At 43.1% G+C, this 15,831-nt stretch overlaps 1 protein-coding gene across 37 annotated transcripts in view; it reads right to left on the bottom strand.

Annotated features, from left to right (window-relative positions):
• Positions 1-15,831, bottom strand: part of LOC131108012 (calcium-activated potassium channel subunit alpha-1a) — a 156,862-nt gene that overhangs the window by 44,999 nt on the left and 96,032 nt on the right. For 21 of the 37 annotated variants that reach the window (XM_058058631.1, XM_058058619.1, XM_058058605.1 and 18 more), the window contains exons 10-19: positions 12,514-12,624; positions 12,285-12,390; positions 11,364-11,446; positions 11,215-11,284; positions 10,211-10,366; positions 9,730-9,839; positions 9,571-9,639; positions 7,859-7,870; positions 2,656-2,742; positions 2,516-2,592 (exon numbers count right to left, since the gene is read on the bottom strand). In XM_058058631.1, the coding sequence (XP_057914614.1) occupies positions 2,516-2,592; positions 2,656-2,742; positions 7,859-7,870; positions 9,571-9,639; positions 9,730-9,839; positions 10,211-10,366; positions 11,215-11,284; positions 11,364-11,446; positions 12,285-12,390; positions 12,514-12,624 (881 nt within the window). The remainder of the gene's footprint in view (positions 1-2,515; positions 2,593-2,655; positions 2,743-7,858; positions 7,871-9,570; positions 9,640-9,729; positions 9,840-10,210; positions 10,367-11,214; positions 11,285-11,363; positions 11,447-12,284; positions 12,391-12,513; positions 12,625-15,831) is intronic. The other 16 variants (XM_058058621.1, XM_058058608.1, XM_058058620.1 and 13 more) reach the window with 1 other exon arrangement.

A 15,831-nucleotide genomic window follows, 5' to 3' on the forward strand; every position in this document is an offset into this window, starting at 1 on the left:
AATAGCCAAGGCCTAAGCACACACTTGCCTCTTTGCTGGGGGGGGGGTTGATTTCCTGTCACAGAGGAAGACTATGGCACCACAGCACCATCTAGTGGCCGTAAGCTGCTATGACAACGGAGAGAGTGTGTCCAATAGCAAGAAAAGGGGGTGTGGGGGGGTGATCTGAGAGCCGAAACCCCTAGACTGACTTTGGACACGGGGGGCCGAGAGCTTAGCAAAGAGAAGGGGCGGGGGCGGGGGGGTTACGAGATCACAAGCGGGGGGGGGGGCCCAGATTGTTTTGATTGTGTTTTGGCAACCGCGCTCGGTCGCACACCAAACTTCCTGTGCCGTTCTCCCGCCTGAGTCTGTGATTACGGCGCGGCATTTATTGAGCACTTTCCCGGGTTATGGCGGGCGTGTGCGGTGCCGGAATGGACCGGATGGGAAGGCTCCTCCTGGTGGAGTCCGGTCGGAGCGGAGTGTCGGAATGAGAGGCGAGGAGTGGGATGCAGAAGCTAGACTGGTAAACATGCAACATGGATAACATGGCCGTGTGCTACTTGGCTCGACAGTAGAGGAGGAGAGAGAGAGAAGAACACTTTGGATATAGGACACCCATATTTGTTTTGGTTTTACTCACAATAAATCACTAGCAGTGAGTAGTTTAAATTATGTTCCAGTGGCAGCAGGGGAGGAAATACATCAAAAAGTGTGTCACTGGTCATAAAAAACATGGAAGGAAAGAAAAAACAACAGAAGAGAACAAAACATGACAGAAAAACAACAGATTTATTGCTGGGGGTTCTTCCAAATCAAGCGTGGAAGGAAAGGAGTGGGGGGATTTATGGAAATCCTGATTGGGGTCATGGGTCAAGTCAAGTCGAATGTATTTATATGGCCCTTAATCACAGATAGGTGGCGCTACTGTGTATTTTTGCAGGAATGTGTGCTTTTTTAGCCAATAGTGGGTGTGGTCACAGTGGACAAAAGTATTGGGACATGGCTGAACTCTGAATAATTGCGTCTGAGGTGTCATGAGTGGTCAGCCTCCAGCAGCTTCATCTACTCTGTATGCGCTTTAAAGTGTTGCTACTCTGCTGTCCGCGCTGTTGATGCCTTGCTTTGTGGCGATCAAACATGGCTGCTGTTGTTGCTGTGATGTGGATCAGACTTGACCAATTGGTCAAAGGGCTATGTTGGCCTTTCACCTTTCTCATGTACCTATGTACTTTTTTGGTGAAACTAATTAGGCTATCAAGAGTTCTTTATATCAAACATTATAAAATAAAGTTCTGAAAAGTACATTGAAAAACATGAAAAAATAGGTTGTTAAAACTTTTATACATACATAGTCAGGCAAAATGATCTGACACATTTGTAGGTTAAATAAAAGGCAAATAAAGTAAAGAAACAAAAAAGTGTTTTTATTTTCGAAGAGTCCATATAATGCCATTTTTTTTCATATGGTTACCAACTTCAGAGCTACTGGATCTGCATTGGAACCAAAATCAACCGAAACTGATTTCATTTTTAAAACATAATGAAACAGAATGGCATTATATGTACTTTTCTTTACTTTATTCGCCTTTTATTTAACCTACAAACGTGTCAGATCATTTTGCTGAACCTGTATTAAATATATATTAAATATTATCACAAGTTATTTAATTATTACAATTAAACAAATTAACAATAAAGTTGTAAAAACTTAAAAAAATGTAAATCATTCAAGTTGAAGCTTGGAAAAAATTGTACAAAAATCAATTATCCAAAGTTACAAAAAAATTAGATTATCAAAACATTTTTTTAAATGATCAAAAGCTATAAAAGTAAATTATCAAAAATAATAAAATTGATAAATGGACATACGGACGTAAGTTGAAAAAATTAAGTCATCAAAAGTAAAAAAAATTGAAAAATGTAGTTGTAAAAAGATGAAAAAAAGTAAAGTATAAACTAAATTTTAGAAAAAACACAAATGTATCAAAAAAAAAAGTTATTACATTTTCTCGAGGCCAATCTTTCTCCAGCGATTCATCTTTGGGTAAATAAACATCCAGCTTATCATGACAGCGTTTGTGCTATCTTGACTTGACTTGTTGATGACTGAGCGGTATAAAGTATGAGGATGTTTTTATATTTCGTATACAGTACGTACACGTGTAAGTGTCTGTTGTATAAATACGTCCACAGGTGACTCCGACGCCAACTAGACCCATTGAAGTAGTGGAGTAGTGGAGTAGTGGAGTAGTGGAGTAGTGGGGTAGTGGGGTAGTGGGGTAGTGGAGTAGTGGAGTGACACAATGGTTCAACCAAATAACCAATAAAAACTCAAAGATGACAGGAAGTAATCCAACGTGGGGGGAGGGGGGGGGGGCATAAGAGACCCTTTCACTCTTTCTACATAGCCTTAAAAACACAACATAGCGGATATAAACCGCAGGTTCGGGATTGAGAGGCAGGGATGGGTGGGGTCGGGGGGCGGGGGGGGGGTCACTGAGACACACGGTGGAAAGGCGGGGCTACTCACGTCGTTTGCAGCCGCACTTCTTGATCCGCTTGGGGTCGGTGATGTCGTCGTGACAAGCTTTGCAGTAGAAAAAAGCTCTGGAAAGACACGACAGGAAATGAGCCCCAGGAAGGACCATCACGTGGTGCCACGTGGTTTACCTCTTCACTTCCTTGGCGTCGCTGGCGATAAAAAATCCCAGCGTCCCTTCCTGCATCTTGACGTGGTTGCCCGGGTTGATGAGGATGCTGAGGAAAGGACAGACGAGAGACGAGGCGCTCGTTAACGGCGGGACGACGCTCCGCCCATGCACACCGCGTGCTAATCAAGAGGAATGGTACACACGCCCTTGAGTTGACTTTGGTTTACAGCACAAGATATGGATAGTACTACTGTACTACTATGGATAGTACTACTGTCCAATAGGTTGGCTTTATGGTAAAGCGACTATAAATATGTTTTCATATATTTTGGACATCCTATTTCACTGCTAGCATGTTTCAAAATAAAATAAAATAAAATAAAATAAAATAAAATAAAATAAAATATATAAACTTAATGTCACGAATGTACTATTAATCATAATATTTGTTCATGTACTTTAACAAGAATATAACAATGCAGAAAACATGTATTTCTATATTCATTTCTACAGGTTTTATTTGTTTTGAATGTAATTATTAATTATTAAAACTTTGCTGTATCATTAAAATGAAAAATGTAATTATTATTATGTATAATATAGCAATTTTTAAATTAATTCTCTTCTCTGTGTTTTATATTGTTTTTATTGGCTATGTCTTAAAATATGAGCAAATATGATTGTAATATAGCATATAATAATAATAATAATAATAATAATAATAATAATAATAATAATAATAATAATAATAATAATAATAATAATAATAATAATATCCCTTGATCGCCTCCTGTTTGGACCACATAGAAGCTAACTAGCTACGTAGATGCACCACAATGTTAAACATCAACATGGGGCTTGGTGGGGGCAGGTCACGGGACAGGGGTGGGGGGGCCAGTAGTTTTAGTCATAGATCTGGTCTAACAGTGAGAAGGTCCAGTACGTGGTATTGATCGGGTTAGTCCGGGTTCCACGGTGGGATGCCAGGGAATGAACAGCGCTCGCTGTACTTGGCTGTGACCCCCCCACCCCCCCTCAGTCAGGGTGGATTGTTGGACCTTTTTAGACTCTTGTTAAGAAGTGGCTGTATCATTCCCCATTAATTAGGCACAAGAGGAACATCACACACACACACACACACACACACACACACGGGTCGTTAATGGTTACCTGTTGTTACATCAATGATGTGATTGTCAAACCAAAAAGAAAAACACAAACTTCACAGACCTAGAAGGTGGTCCACCATGGGAGCCCAGATGAACGACTCAAATGTTCAAAAGAAAATATTTTATGGTCGGGTGTATTTTTGAAATGAATGTTATGTATTTGTTTTCCCAATATGTGTATTTATTGTCTAGCATGTTATGTATTTGTTTTCCCAATATGTGTATTTCTTATGTAGCATGTTATGTATTTGTTTTCCCAATATGTGTATTTCTTATGTAGCATGTTATGTATTTGTTTTCCCAATATGTGTATTTCTTATGTAGCATGTTATGTATTTGTTTTCCCAATATGTGTATTTCTTATGTAGCATGTTATGTATTTGTTTTCCCAATATGTGTATTTCTTATGTAGCATGTTATGTATTTGTTTTCCCAAATATGTGTATTTATTATGTAGCATGTTATGTATTTGTTTTCCCAATATGTGTATTTCTTATGTAGCATGTTATGTATTTGTTTTCCCAAATATGTGTATTTATTATGTAGCATGTTATGTATTTGTTTTCCAAATATGTGTATTTATTATGTAGCATGTTATGTATTTGTTTTCCCAATATGTGTATTTATTATCTAGCATGTTATGTATTTGTTTTCCCAATATGTGTATTTCTTATGTAGCATGTTATGTATTTGTTTTCCAAATATGTGTATTTATTATCTAGCATGTTATGTATTTGTTTTCCCAATATGTGTATTTATTATGTAGCATGTTATGTATTTGTTTTCCAAATATGTGTATTTATTATCTAGCATGTTATGTATTTGTTTTCCCAATATGTGTATTTCTTATGTAGCATGTTATGTATTTGTTTTCCCAATATGTGTATTTCTTATGTAGCATGTTATGTATTTGTTTTCCCAATATGTGTATTTCTTATGTAGCATGTTATGTATTTGTTTTCCAAATATGTGTATTTATTATGTAGCATGTTATGTATTTGTTTTCCCAATATGTGTATTTATTATGTAGCATGTTATGTATTTGTTTTCCCAATATGTGTATTTCTTATGTAGCATGTTATGTATTTGTTTTCCCAATATGTGTATTTCTTATGTAGCATGTTATGTATTTGTTTTCCCAATATGTGTATTTCTTATGTAGCATGTTATGTATTTGTTTTCCCAATATGTGTATTTCTTATGTAGCATGTTATGTATTTGTTTTCCAAATATGTGTATTTATTATGTAGCATGTTATGTATTTGTTTTCCCAGTATGTGTATTTCTTATGTAGCATGTTATGTATTTGTTTTCCAAATATGTGTATTTCTTATGTAGCATGTTATGTATTTGTTTTCCCAATATGTGTATTTCTTATGTAGCATGTTATGTATTTGTTTTCCCAATATGTGTATTTCTTATGTAGCATGTTATGTATTTGTTTTCCCAATATGTGTATTTCTTATGTAGCATGTTATGTATTTGTTTTCCCAATATGTGTATTTATTATGTAGCATGTATTTGATCCATGCGAGGTGTCCGTCCTTCCTCTGGGCTACTACTGGAGTACTACACGGCATTAAACATGAATATTAAGGGAGCAATTGAATCCACAAATGAGACTGCCAAGTCATGCGGTTAAGTCGTTTCAATTTCCTTCCACGTTCTTTGATCAGTCGAAAGAGGAAAGGAATGTCTGAGATTGAATGGCCCCCCCATAGAGACAACGGGCATCGAACCCGGCATGCTCATTAGTTGAAAACAAAGCAAAACAAATTAGAAGTCAAAGACGTTCCACGGTGCAACATTGCTGCCCCAATGTGAGATCCTGCAGGTGCGTCGTTCTTGTCTGGGAGGGGGGGTAAGAGGGGTGGGGGTGGGGGGATAATGGCCGCCGAAAGAGCATCTCATATTGTGAGCAACAAGGCAGGATGCGGCGTGTGTGAAGGAGGGGTCATGCAGATACCACAACAGCATGAGTCCACAGAAAAGAGGGTGGGGGGTGGGGGGTGGGGGGGGGGGGGGGTACTGCAGTACAGGTATAGGGACAGGTACGTAGATGCAGACGGTTGCAGTAACTTCTGTGCAGTTGGATTGTTCTCAAACACCAAACTGACAGGAAGTGACCTGACTTGAGGACATCTACTCGACAGACGCACACATGGCCGTGACAACACACACACACACACGTTTACCCCATCCCCACCCCCCCACCCCCCACCACACACAAAGACACGCACATACGTGCACAGCAGATGATGGATGGAAAAGGTTTGGGGCGGGTGGGGCGGGGGGGGGGGTGGTATAAGAATGCAAAATACACGTCAAACTATCCAAAATGTCAATGCCCCCCCCCCCACCCCACCCGCCCCCCCAGATGTGGGAGTGATTTCGTTTGCGTTCACACTTGTTCACTCCTCTGCTTTGGACCAAATATGAATAAATAGAAACACCAAGAACTTCTCAAGGCCCGTGGAACGGAATGGAACGGAATGGATCGGAATGGAACGGAATGGAACGGAATGGAACGGAATGGAACGGAATGGAACGGAATGGAACGGAATGGATCGGAACGAAATGGAACGGAATGGAACGGAATGGAACGGAATGGATCGGAATGGAACGGAATGGATCGGAACGAAATGGAACGGAACGGAACGGAATGGAACGGAATGGATCGGAACGAAATGGAACGGAATGGAACGGAATGGAATACCCTTTTACCTTTACCCGGGGCAAAGTCGGAGTGGAGGAAATCAGGATGTGACCAAGTGTACCATGAATACTACTAACATGGCATGACTACTAACACATGAGTACTACCAGGAGAGGCGGAGCATGGGGGCGGGGGGGCACCTGCCACGACCCAAAGAATACAAGAAAATGCCAAATATGAAAAGATGAAAAAAAATCCCGAGATGATACACAAGACCGGATTTGAACATTACTTTTAAGAAAAGTACAACAAACAAATACAACCATAGTACTATTTCTACTACAGTACACTCGTCTACACTCTGTGTGTATGCAAGCGGCCCCGCCTCCACCCATCCAGCCAAAGAGACTATATGACTGTATAAAAAGGCTCACTCTGTTCATGCCGTTGTTCTGTAGAACAAACGGGCCAAGATGCTGACGGCAAAGTCGACCTTCTTCCTGCCCGACACGCTCGCACATGGCAATTTACCCATGAGCCCACATATTTGTCATTTCGTATAACTCGCACCAAGTCATCCCACCCGCACCAGGAACTGAGCGCCACCTCTCAGGGCGTTGGTGATAGGATGGCGTTCAAACCCGACCAAAGGTACCGCGCACCGGGGTTCCTCTCAACTCAACCAAACCCGACAAGTGTGAACGCACCCGAAAAAGCAAGAATTCGTGACGCGGGACAAGACGCGTGTGGTAGCCGCCGCCCGCAGCAGATGGCGGCTAATGAGTGGCGCTAGCGCAGGTCCAGAACGCAGAAGAAGATTATCAGCAGTGTTCAAGCTCCTGCTCATTGCCAACCACGGAGGCTCAGCTTTGAGGGCGGCAAGAGTCGAGTTATTGGATTTGACAAAGAAAAGAAAAGAAAGAATAACAAACAGGAAGTTAGGCCACAACTGAAAAGAAAGGATAACAAACAGGAAGTTAGGCCACAACTGAAAAGAAGGAAGGCGACAAGGTGAGAACTGAAGGAAGCAAAGGGCTGGAAGAAGAGGACAAAAGCAAAGACTGATGTGGAGGGGGTGAGCGTTTGGCCTTGGAACAGCGACAACAGCAAAGACACGGAAACAGCCCCCCCACCCCCCCACCCCCCCACAGACACGTCCAATTGACAAAGCCTCTCTTTGGCTTTCTGTCTCTGCCTGCAAAGAAGTTAGTGCGTGGAGCACAAGGGACACCAGAAGATAGCAAGTCGAGAGTTAGGAGGAGGAACAAAGAAAGAGGCCTGTGTGAGATAGCGTTTGGGGCATAATCCTTGTGGGGGTGAAGGGGGGGGACTCCCAAAGCGTTAAAGTAGTGGCGATTGGGCGGAGCTTTGGAAGTAAGATAGGGTAGAGGGCATACCGCTTTCGGCTTCTGCAAACAACAAGAACAAAATCTCAAATCAAACACTTCATCATCCACATTGAAGGAAATGGAGAATCACAACCAACTTTGCCAACGTTTGGGGGCTTTATGGAGCGCTAGAGCCCCCCCGCTTGGGCCCTTGTGGCCCCTGTGGCCCTTGCGGCTGTGGGGCCACGTCTTTCATCTGATCTGGGTGCTTGGGTAACTCATTTAGGAACATTTAGGGAAGGGGGTTGGGATTGTACAAAAAAGTATTAGAGCCACGCTGATGGAAAAACAATACCTTGAAAAGTTGAAATATCATGGGAATTATGGAGTAATTTTTACAAGGATATGGATAATATTTAAGTCAAAATGGTAGAAGAGAAAATCCATCCATCCATTTTCTATCCCAGCCTATTCCAGCTGCCTTGGGGGGGGGAGAGGCGGGGTCAAACAACCATTCACACTCACATTCAGATCTATGGAAAATTTGGAGTGGCTAATTAACCTAGCATGTTTTTGGAATGGGGGGTGGGTGGGTTGGGGGGGTCCAGAGTACCCAGAGAAAACATGCAAACTCCACACAGGGATGCCCAAGTAGAGAATCGAACCCAGGTCTTCTCATCTCCTGACTGTGTGGCCTACAGGCTAACCACTCAACCACCGTGCAGCAAGAGAAAAATCCAATATTATGATAAATTGAATAAATTGTACTCTTAAATGCCCATACATTCGCAAAAGTTGTGCATGTATACACAACTTTAAGATAGTCGTAAAAGTCATCTTTCATCGCAGTACAATGAAAAAGTAATAATACAGCAAGAAGAAAAGTTCATATTATTAGAGTATTATTATTATTATAACAACCTCATCATTCCACCAGATTAAAAAAACGCCCATTTCACCACAATAGACTTTTTTTCTGAAGAAGTTGTTATAGTACTGTAGTACTACTGTAATCGTTGTAATATTTTTTATCGATAAGTTCACACCTGCCAGTACTTGGAGGTGGGCTGTCTCCAAACGAGTGTTGTACAGACAGTACTATGACAGTAGTATTATAGTATCCAGTAAGTATTGTACGCTAATCCCTCGTTTATGGCGGTTGATCGGTTCCGGACTCGAGTGTGATAAGGCATAATTTCATATTATTAATAAATGCTATATTTTCATAGTTGTTTTATGACTTTCTAAATACGGGTTTTAACATTAGAGCCCTCTAAACATGAAGTAACACCCCTATAGGTATTTAGGTATTGCATGTTTTTATGTTTTTTCCTTGTGGCTCCAATACTCCTTTGCTGGATTTGGAAAATGTGTTGTTGTGTTTTTGGTTTGTTTTGAGGGGTGGGGGGTGGGGGGGGGGGCTGACAAGGAAACAAGGGAAGTTAAGGAAAGGTAAGATGGACAAAGGACTCGGTCATACTGGACTGTGGAATGGTCCCACTCCGGCGTTAGCTATTAGCTACTGCAGTGTTGTGTACTGGTTATTATGGACTCAGTACTAGAATGTCATGTAGCAGGAAGAACGGGTCATGGCCCCCAAGGGGGGGGGGGGCATGTGTTCCGTCAGTGTGTTAGTTTTCTAAATTGCATTTGATGCTAAAACACCGACGCCAAATGACGCCATCAAATGCATCACAATGTCAAGTGTCATGGTTTGTTTTGGGGGTGTCGGTGGGTGGGTGGTTGGGGGGTCCTGAAGCAGCGTCTCCCCACATACAAACCTGCTCTCTCTTTGCTCGGACTTGTACTCGATGGCAATGAGCAACAGCTTCAGCTTGACATAACACAGCCTGCAAATATGGGAGATTTCAATGACTTCTAACTTACCGTGGGGGGGGGGGGGCGGTCTTGCAGATCAGCCAAGGAAGGGGGGTACTTACTCGCACACGGTGGGGAAGGAGAGGCCCACAAAGGCACTGGACAAATACTCTGTGTACATCTCATTAGCCACTCCTTCAAGGTAATACTTCTGCCAGGTGTCCTCCTCGATCTGGAAGGGAGAAATGGCCGACAAGTCATGAATGTGGCGTGCAGATGTGGGGCCTGGTCATCATCCGCTGATCCATCATCTTCACGTCAGGAGGATAGCTCTTTGATGGAGCCAAGCACCTCTTCAGCGCCGAGCCGCACAAATAGATTCCATATGAAATATCACAGTAAAATATGACGTGCTGGGACGTCTGAGCGCTCTAATGGGAAGTCTGGATTTACCGACGGGGGCGGGGGGGGGGGGGGGGGGGGTGTTCTGCCTTGCATCAATCTCCTCGCACGCGTCGGCGCCGCGTCGCCACTTATGTTCCCCTCACCTCCGATCTCCCCGTGAATGAGTTCATTGAAGCCAAATGCAACGTGAGGTCTTACCTCAATGAAGGACCTCATGGAGAAGAGGTTGGCCAGCATGGTGGACAGGCCCTGGGCCAGGCAGCTCTGGGCGATGAAGCCCGCCTTCAGCTCGGCCAGACAGATGGCGTCGTCGCCCTCCTTCCAGTTCCAGCTTGGAATGTTCAGCAGATGGGCCTTCATCCATGCGGACACGGGGAAGTCGATTGAGCGTTGGGTCGGGTTTCAAGGGAACAAAACACGTTTTTGGGGGGGGTAGACCGGCTGGACGGTTTCTAATAAACAACCCAAAACATCAGTGGGGTGTGTGCAAGTGCTTTTAATTTTTTAATTAATAAAATTAATTTAATAAAATGTAATTAAAATTTAAATAATGTAATTAAAATTTAATTAATGTAATTAAAATGTAATTAATGTAATTAAAATTTAATTAATTTAATTAAATGTAATTAAAAATATTTAATAATTTTTAAAAATATTTTCCAAATATTTCAACTTTTTTCCTCCAAATATTTGGACTTTATTCCAGTAATTGCAATAATAATAATTACAATAAAATGTCTATTTTAAATAATCATTTTCTTTCATATATCATATTTATGCTTTTAAAATGACTTTCTTTTTCCACAATCCAAATTATAATTTTATTCTTGTAAAACTTTTTTACTCGAAAGATCCGATGTAACTTCTTTCTCTTATTATTAGAACTTTTTTGTCTTAATTCAGGACTTTAGCCTGCTAGCCCGCTAGCCTGCCGACCAGGCTAAAGGCTAGCCTTCCTAGCCATCCTTCATCTTCCATGATCGTTAGCTAGTAGCGAATAGCGAGACCATCTAGACTTGGAATGTGTTTAATGAGTGTGAGACACATTTAGGGAATAAACCTGAATTGGGTCGCGAGTGAACAATGGCAATCGAAGAGATAAGGGGGTCTAATCTAGTCATTGCAACAATCCCTTTTATTGCAAATGTTGATTGCGCTGTACGGGATTGGGGAGTAAGCCCCGTGGACCTAAAGCCTCTCACCTTATTGTGATACTGAAGCATCTGCGTTATTATCCTGATCTTGGGATGGTAGTTCTTGATGGAGATGACCCTGCGGACGAGGAAACGAGAAGATAAGAAGGACGTGGGTGACAAAGACGTCTCATGAGTCGGTCCGGAAGAGGCGGTACCTCATGATGTTGGAGGCGTCTTCAGCATCGGGATCTGCACAGTATTTATTGGCCAGGATGAGGCAAGCATCTGCTGACTCGATCTAAGCATCCAGGGAATGTTTGCCGTTAGGATTCTAGTTTCATCAACGGCGGCCAGCAACAATCAAAGCTGATTTTAGTCACGTTTTGTCTGCTCGGTCTGTGCTTTAATCAGTGCTAGTCAAATAGTGGGGCAGGCCCCCCTCGGGGGGATGCCAGAGGCTTTCAATGTGAATTCAGACCTGCCAACATGTACACATTTAGAGTACTCGACACGATTAGGGGCTTTAAATAAGTGGTATTTGTCGTATTTTCCTGCTTTCGGTTTCAATTTCAGTCTGTACGGACAGATGAATAGATATTACTAGTATCTCTAGAATTACAAATCGTGAAAATATTTCTTCTTTGGGGGGGGCATAACAGAAAACGACTGAGAACCTCCGGTTTTGTGCTCCTTTGTTGCCCACAATGCTTATGTGAGCCATGCACACACGTTCTAAAGGTATCTAAACTGATAAAAGAGGCGGCTAATTCATGCAGGTAATGGGATACACCTGCCCTGCTGATTAACCCCCCCCCCCAGAGGCTTGTATGGTTTTTTATCCATGCTGTGAGTCGGTAGTAGCGGGTACATTTATCACGTCATGTCGTGCGTAGTAGTACTTTGAAGCGGAACTTCCTTCCTGATTTCACACAGCAACATAGAGAGGCAACATACTGTAGGTGTGTCCATTCTAATTCTTAGATGGGTGTTTTTTTTTAAGTATTTTATATTTTTAGAATGAACAGAAAAATTGTCTTGCATCACTTTTAGTGTCATAAATCAAGAAAGAAACACATACTACTTTGTAAAAAAAAAAACAAGCCCAAAGGCGCATGCTTGTGTATCAGTGAGCGTACCTTGACTCGGGCCAGGTCGTGAGGGTTGAGCACGGATCCCTGGTAGAACTCGACTTGTGTGAAATGGCGTTTGAACAAGGCTTCCAGCTCAAGATTAGGGGAAATACTAGCGCACACATACAGACAATGTGAGTAAACAAACACACGCTTCCCACTTGGGCTGATTTTTAGCATCCACGCTAGGTGGGGGTGGGGGTGGGGGCGGGGGCGGGGGAATACGGCAACTTACTTATGGAGAAAAACAATTTCTACATTGACATCATCCCTGTCCTTGTGTAGGAAGTCTTTGAGGAAGTTGGAGACACTTTCGAGGGTAATATGACCACAGACCACAATATGCCTGGAAGGGCGGGAGGAGGGAGAAATCATCTTGAGTGGGCAAAATAAATCATGGCAGACACTGGCGTGTCTCCCAAACATCATCAGCCAAAACCAAAGCACAAAAAAGCCAAGAAATGTCATTTGAAAGCAAAGCCGTAATTGAATTATATCCTTCTGCCATTTAAGTGAATATTTTCCCCCTTGTCATGAAAAGTGGTTCGATTCCGCAGGACGAGCGCAATCAAACACTCAGCTGTCAGCCGCTTTAGAAAATCTACGTTATAATCAGCGGTCGGCCCCTCGGCCAAACTGGATGCGTGTTGACAAAGACGTGCACGTCGATGCCATCCTGCTTCAAAAAAACCTTCAAAGTCGTTCCCGGACTTGACGCAAACTCTAAACAGGAGCGTTTGACAAGACTTTGGCAGGCGGCCGCGGTGCGTGGCAGCACGGCGTTTCTGACAGGCGGTGATTGCGGCGAGGAGGGAGGGAGGCGGGACGTTATACGGGAGCGGTGCTTGAGCAGGCGTATGAGTTCAAAGGTCAGCCATAAGGCCCAACGATCGCAACTTTGATGAAAGGCTGCACCGAGCCGCTGCGTTTGTGTTATCCGTGAAGCGAACGCTAGAAAGTTAGCATTTGTCGTTTTTGTTGTGTTTGGCTACGCTGGGAAATACACCGTACCGTCTTAAAAGTACTAAAGTCCGCCTCCTAGTCTTAAGTTCATTGCCTGTGACCGCAGTGTTCCAGAAGACCTTTCAGGGTCTAACAGGGATGCCCCCATCCATCAGCCACCCACTGGTATCGGTCCGTTTCCGTAAAAAGAACGTCACGGCACATGCTAGTAGATGCTTCTCAAGGGCGATTCGTACTGATCCGACAAGGGACGTATTGTCACGATAACCACAACTAGTCCGTAAAACCTTAAGGGTTTACCAGACTACTCCCATCAAGGCCAACGGGTGTCATCACTCCCTTATCAAACCGACGACCATACCGCCATCTTTTCTTGCGTCTTTGTACACCAGCTAGCTAGAGTTTGTGACTTTTTTAGTTAGTTGGGAGCTCGTTTTGGTCCCAGGGACAGTGGACATGTACTTGAAGCAACGGTACGTTAGGTTGAAGCAAGTACTATTAGCAAGAAATTAGGGTTTTTTTTTAATGACAGAAAGGTCGTGACCTTCAAATAGGCTAAAATGGTGGCGCGTACGCCCAGCTTTGGTTGGCGCAATTCCAAATACTCATACATTTCACCAATCATTTCCTGTCATTCTCTAGCCTCGGGACTAATTTGGTCCCAGTATGACCACACTGTAGTCCGCCCCCCGCCCATTTTGAGACCCTCGTGTAAAACATTTTGAATGAACTCCCAAATGATGATGATATTTTCCACTTTGGACTTTTTTTCCCTGGCAGAGGTCACCACAGCAAATCAACTCTGTGAACGGTTTTGACGAGACCCCCTTCCTGACAGAAGCGTGCACCATTACACCACCCCCAAGTTAATCAACGTGGTGGTCAATTACTAGCCAAGTCAAGCTTGTAAGAACCCAAATATTCCACCTCATTTTGGGAAAGTATTATATTATATAAAACATGTTTCAGGTTTTTCCCACTCGCCCGCGTATGGCCAACGAAATCCCCGAGCAATCTTCACCAAAGAGTACTTGAGTAAACGTAACCATATGTGTACACTCTTTCCCTCGGGGCCCATTTGGTCCAATTGATCCCATTTTGACGTCCACGTATCACCACAGAGCATAGAAGCTGACAACCGATTCAGACATCAGGATTCAGAAAGATTTGGCTACGTTTGCGTGTTCGGTCGCAGCTTCAAGCCTTCTCTTCCATTTGAGAAGCAATCACTGCCAACAGCGGATCCAAATCTCCGATCGTACGTTGACACAGATTAGCGCGGACGCTTGGCAGACACGCTAATTAGCCAACGGACACGCGTAACAATATCTCATAATGACCACAACCTCATCCGCCACTTAGCAGGACATGCGAGGAGACAATTGAGACGTTGTGCTTTTCGGAATCTGGCGGGGAACACCTCGGCACTGGAGACTTTGGGCGGGATCAAGTTACTCTTTCCTTAAACGAAAGCGTTCGGCGTTCGTCGGCGTGACGGATCCGTCATGACAGGTCTTTTTAAAGTCATTGTCACGCTCTACTACAGCGGGACCGCGCTTATTCGCCGTTAATAGTCGACATCGAGCGGCGTATGGAGCGAAATCCGACTCGCTTTCAAGTCAGTTGAAGATGATGAGGGTGGAGGGTTTACGTCGTTTTACGGAAGAGGTTGCAGTCGTGCGTGATGGTCTTCACAGACCGTGATCCCGAGCTCGGCCATAAAGTGCTTTGGTTGGCTTGTTTGTGTAACCCAAAAAAACAGCAACAGAAGAAATCTTTTTCAGGAAAAAAAAAAACATTCAAAGAGAAATGCAAAGCGAAATCCCCTCATGAACAAAAAACCCAAACAATTATTCCCACGGACTTCAGTCATGGCATGAAAACACTTCCTATATCTAGTGGAACACATACAGCAGTATGGACACAACCACGTTGGATGCAAGCAGGTGGAAGAAGAAAGCATGCAGTCCAAACATGCAATGGAGGGAACCATCCCGGGGCGGGGGTCCGTTGGGATGGACATGGAACCGGGAAAGCTCAAACGTCAGCAACAGACACAAAAAAGGCTCACTACTGCTCTAATCCTTAGTTTAGTCTCGAGCTCAACATCCTAACGAGATGTTTGTCTGCACCAGCATTTTGGTACAATCAACAAATATATCATTATATTATTATGAATTATTGGTATGGACTTTATTCCTGTGGAATAACTACAGTAAACCTCGGATATATCGGACTCGGATATATCGGAAATTCGGACAACGAATCACAACGGACAGATAAAAAAAGAACCAATTTTTCTGTAATGCATTTCCAATAAAAATTCATTGCATATATCGGATTTTTTATAACGGATTTCGCCTATTTCGGACTAAATCTCCAGTCCCGTTCCAATGCATTTCCATGAAATTTCCATCGCATATATCGGATGGCCGCATCGTGGCGCTCCGATTCGCCGAATGCAGCGTTGCCTGCGCGTCCAGGTACATTGGAAACATAGTCAAGGAAGTGCCTTTTTATAACGGATAAAATCCCATTTACGCATATACCGGATATAAATCCCATATATGCGTAAAACGGACATTTTCCG

This window comes from Doryrhamphus excisus, chromosome 20 (genome assembly GCF_030265055.1).
Source record: "Doryrhamphus excisus isolate RoL2022-K1 chromosome 20, RoL_Dexc_1.0, whole genome shotgun sequence".
In the NCBI taxonomy this organism is placed as follows: Eukaryota; Metazoa; Chordata; class Actinopteri; order Syngnathiformes; family Syngnathidae; genus Doryrhamphus; species Doryrhamphus excisus.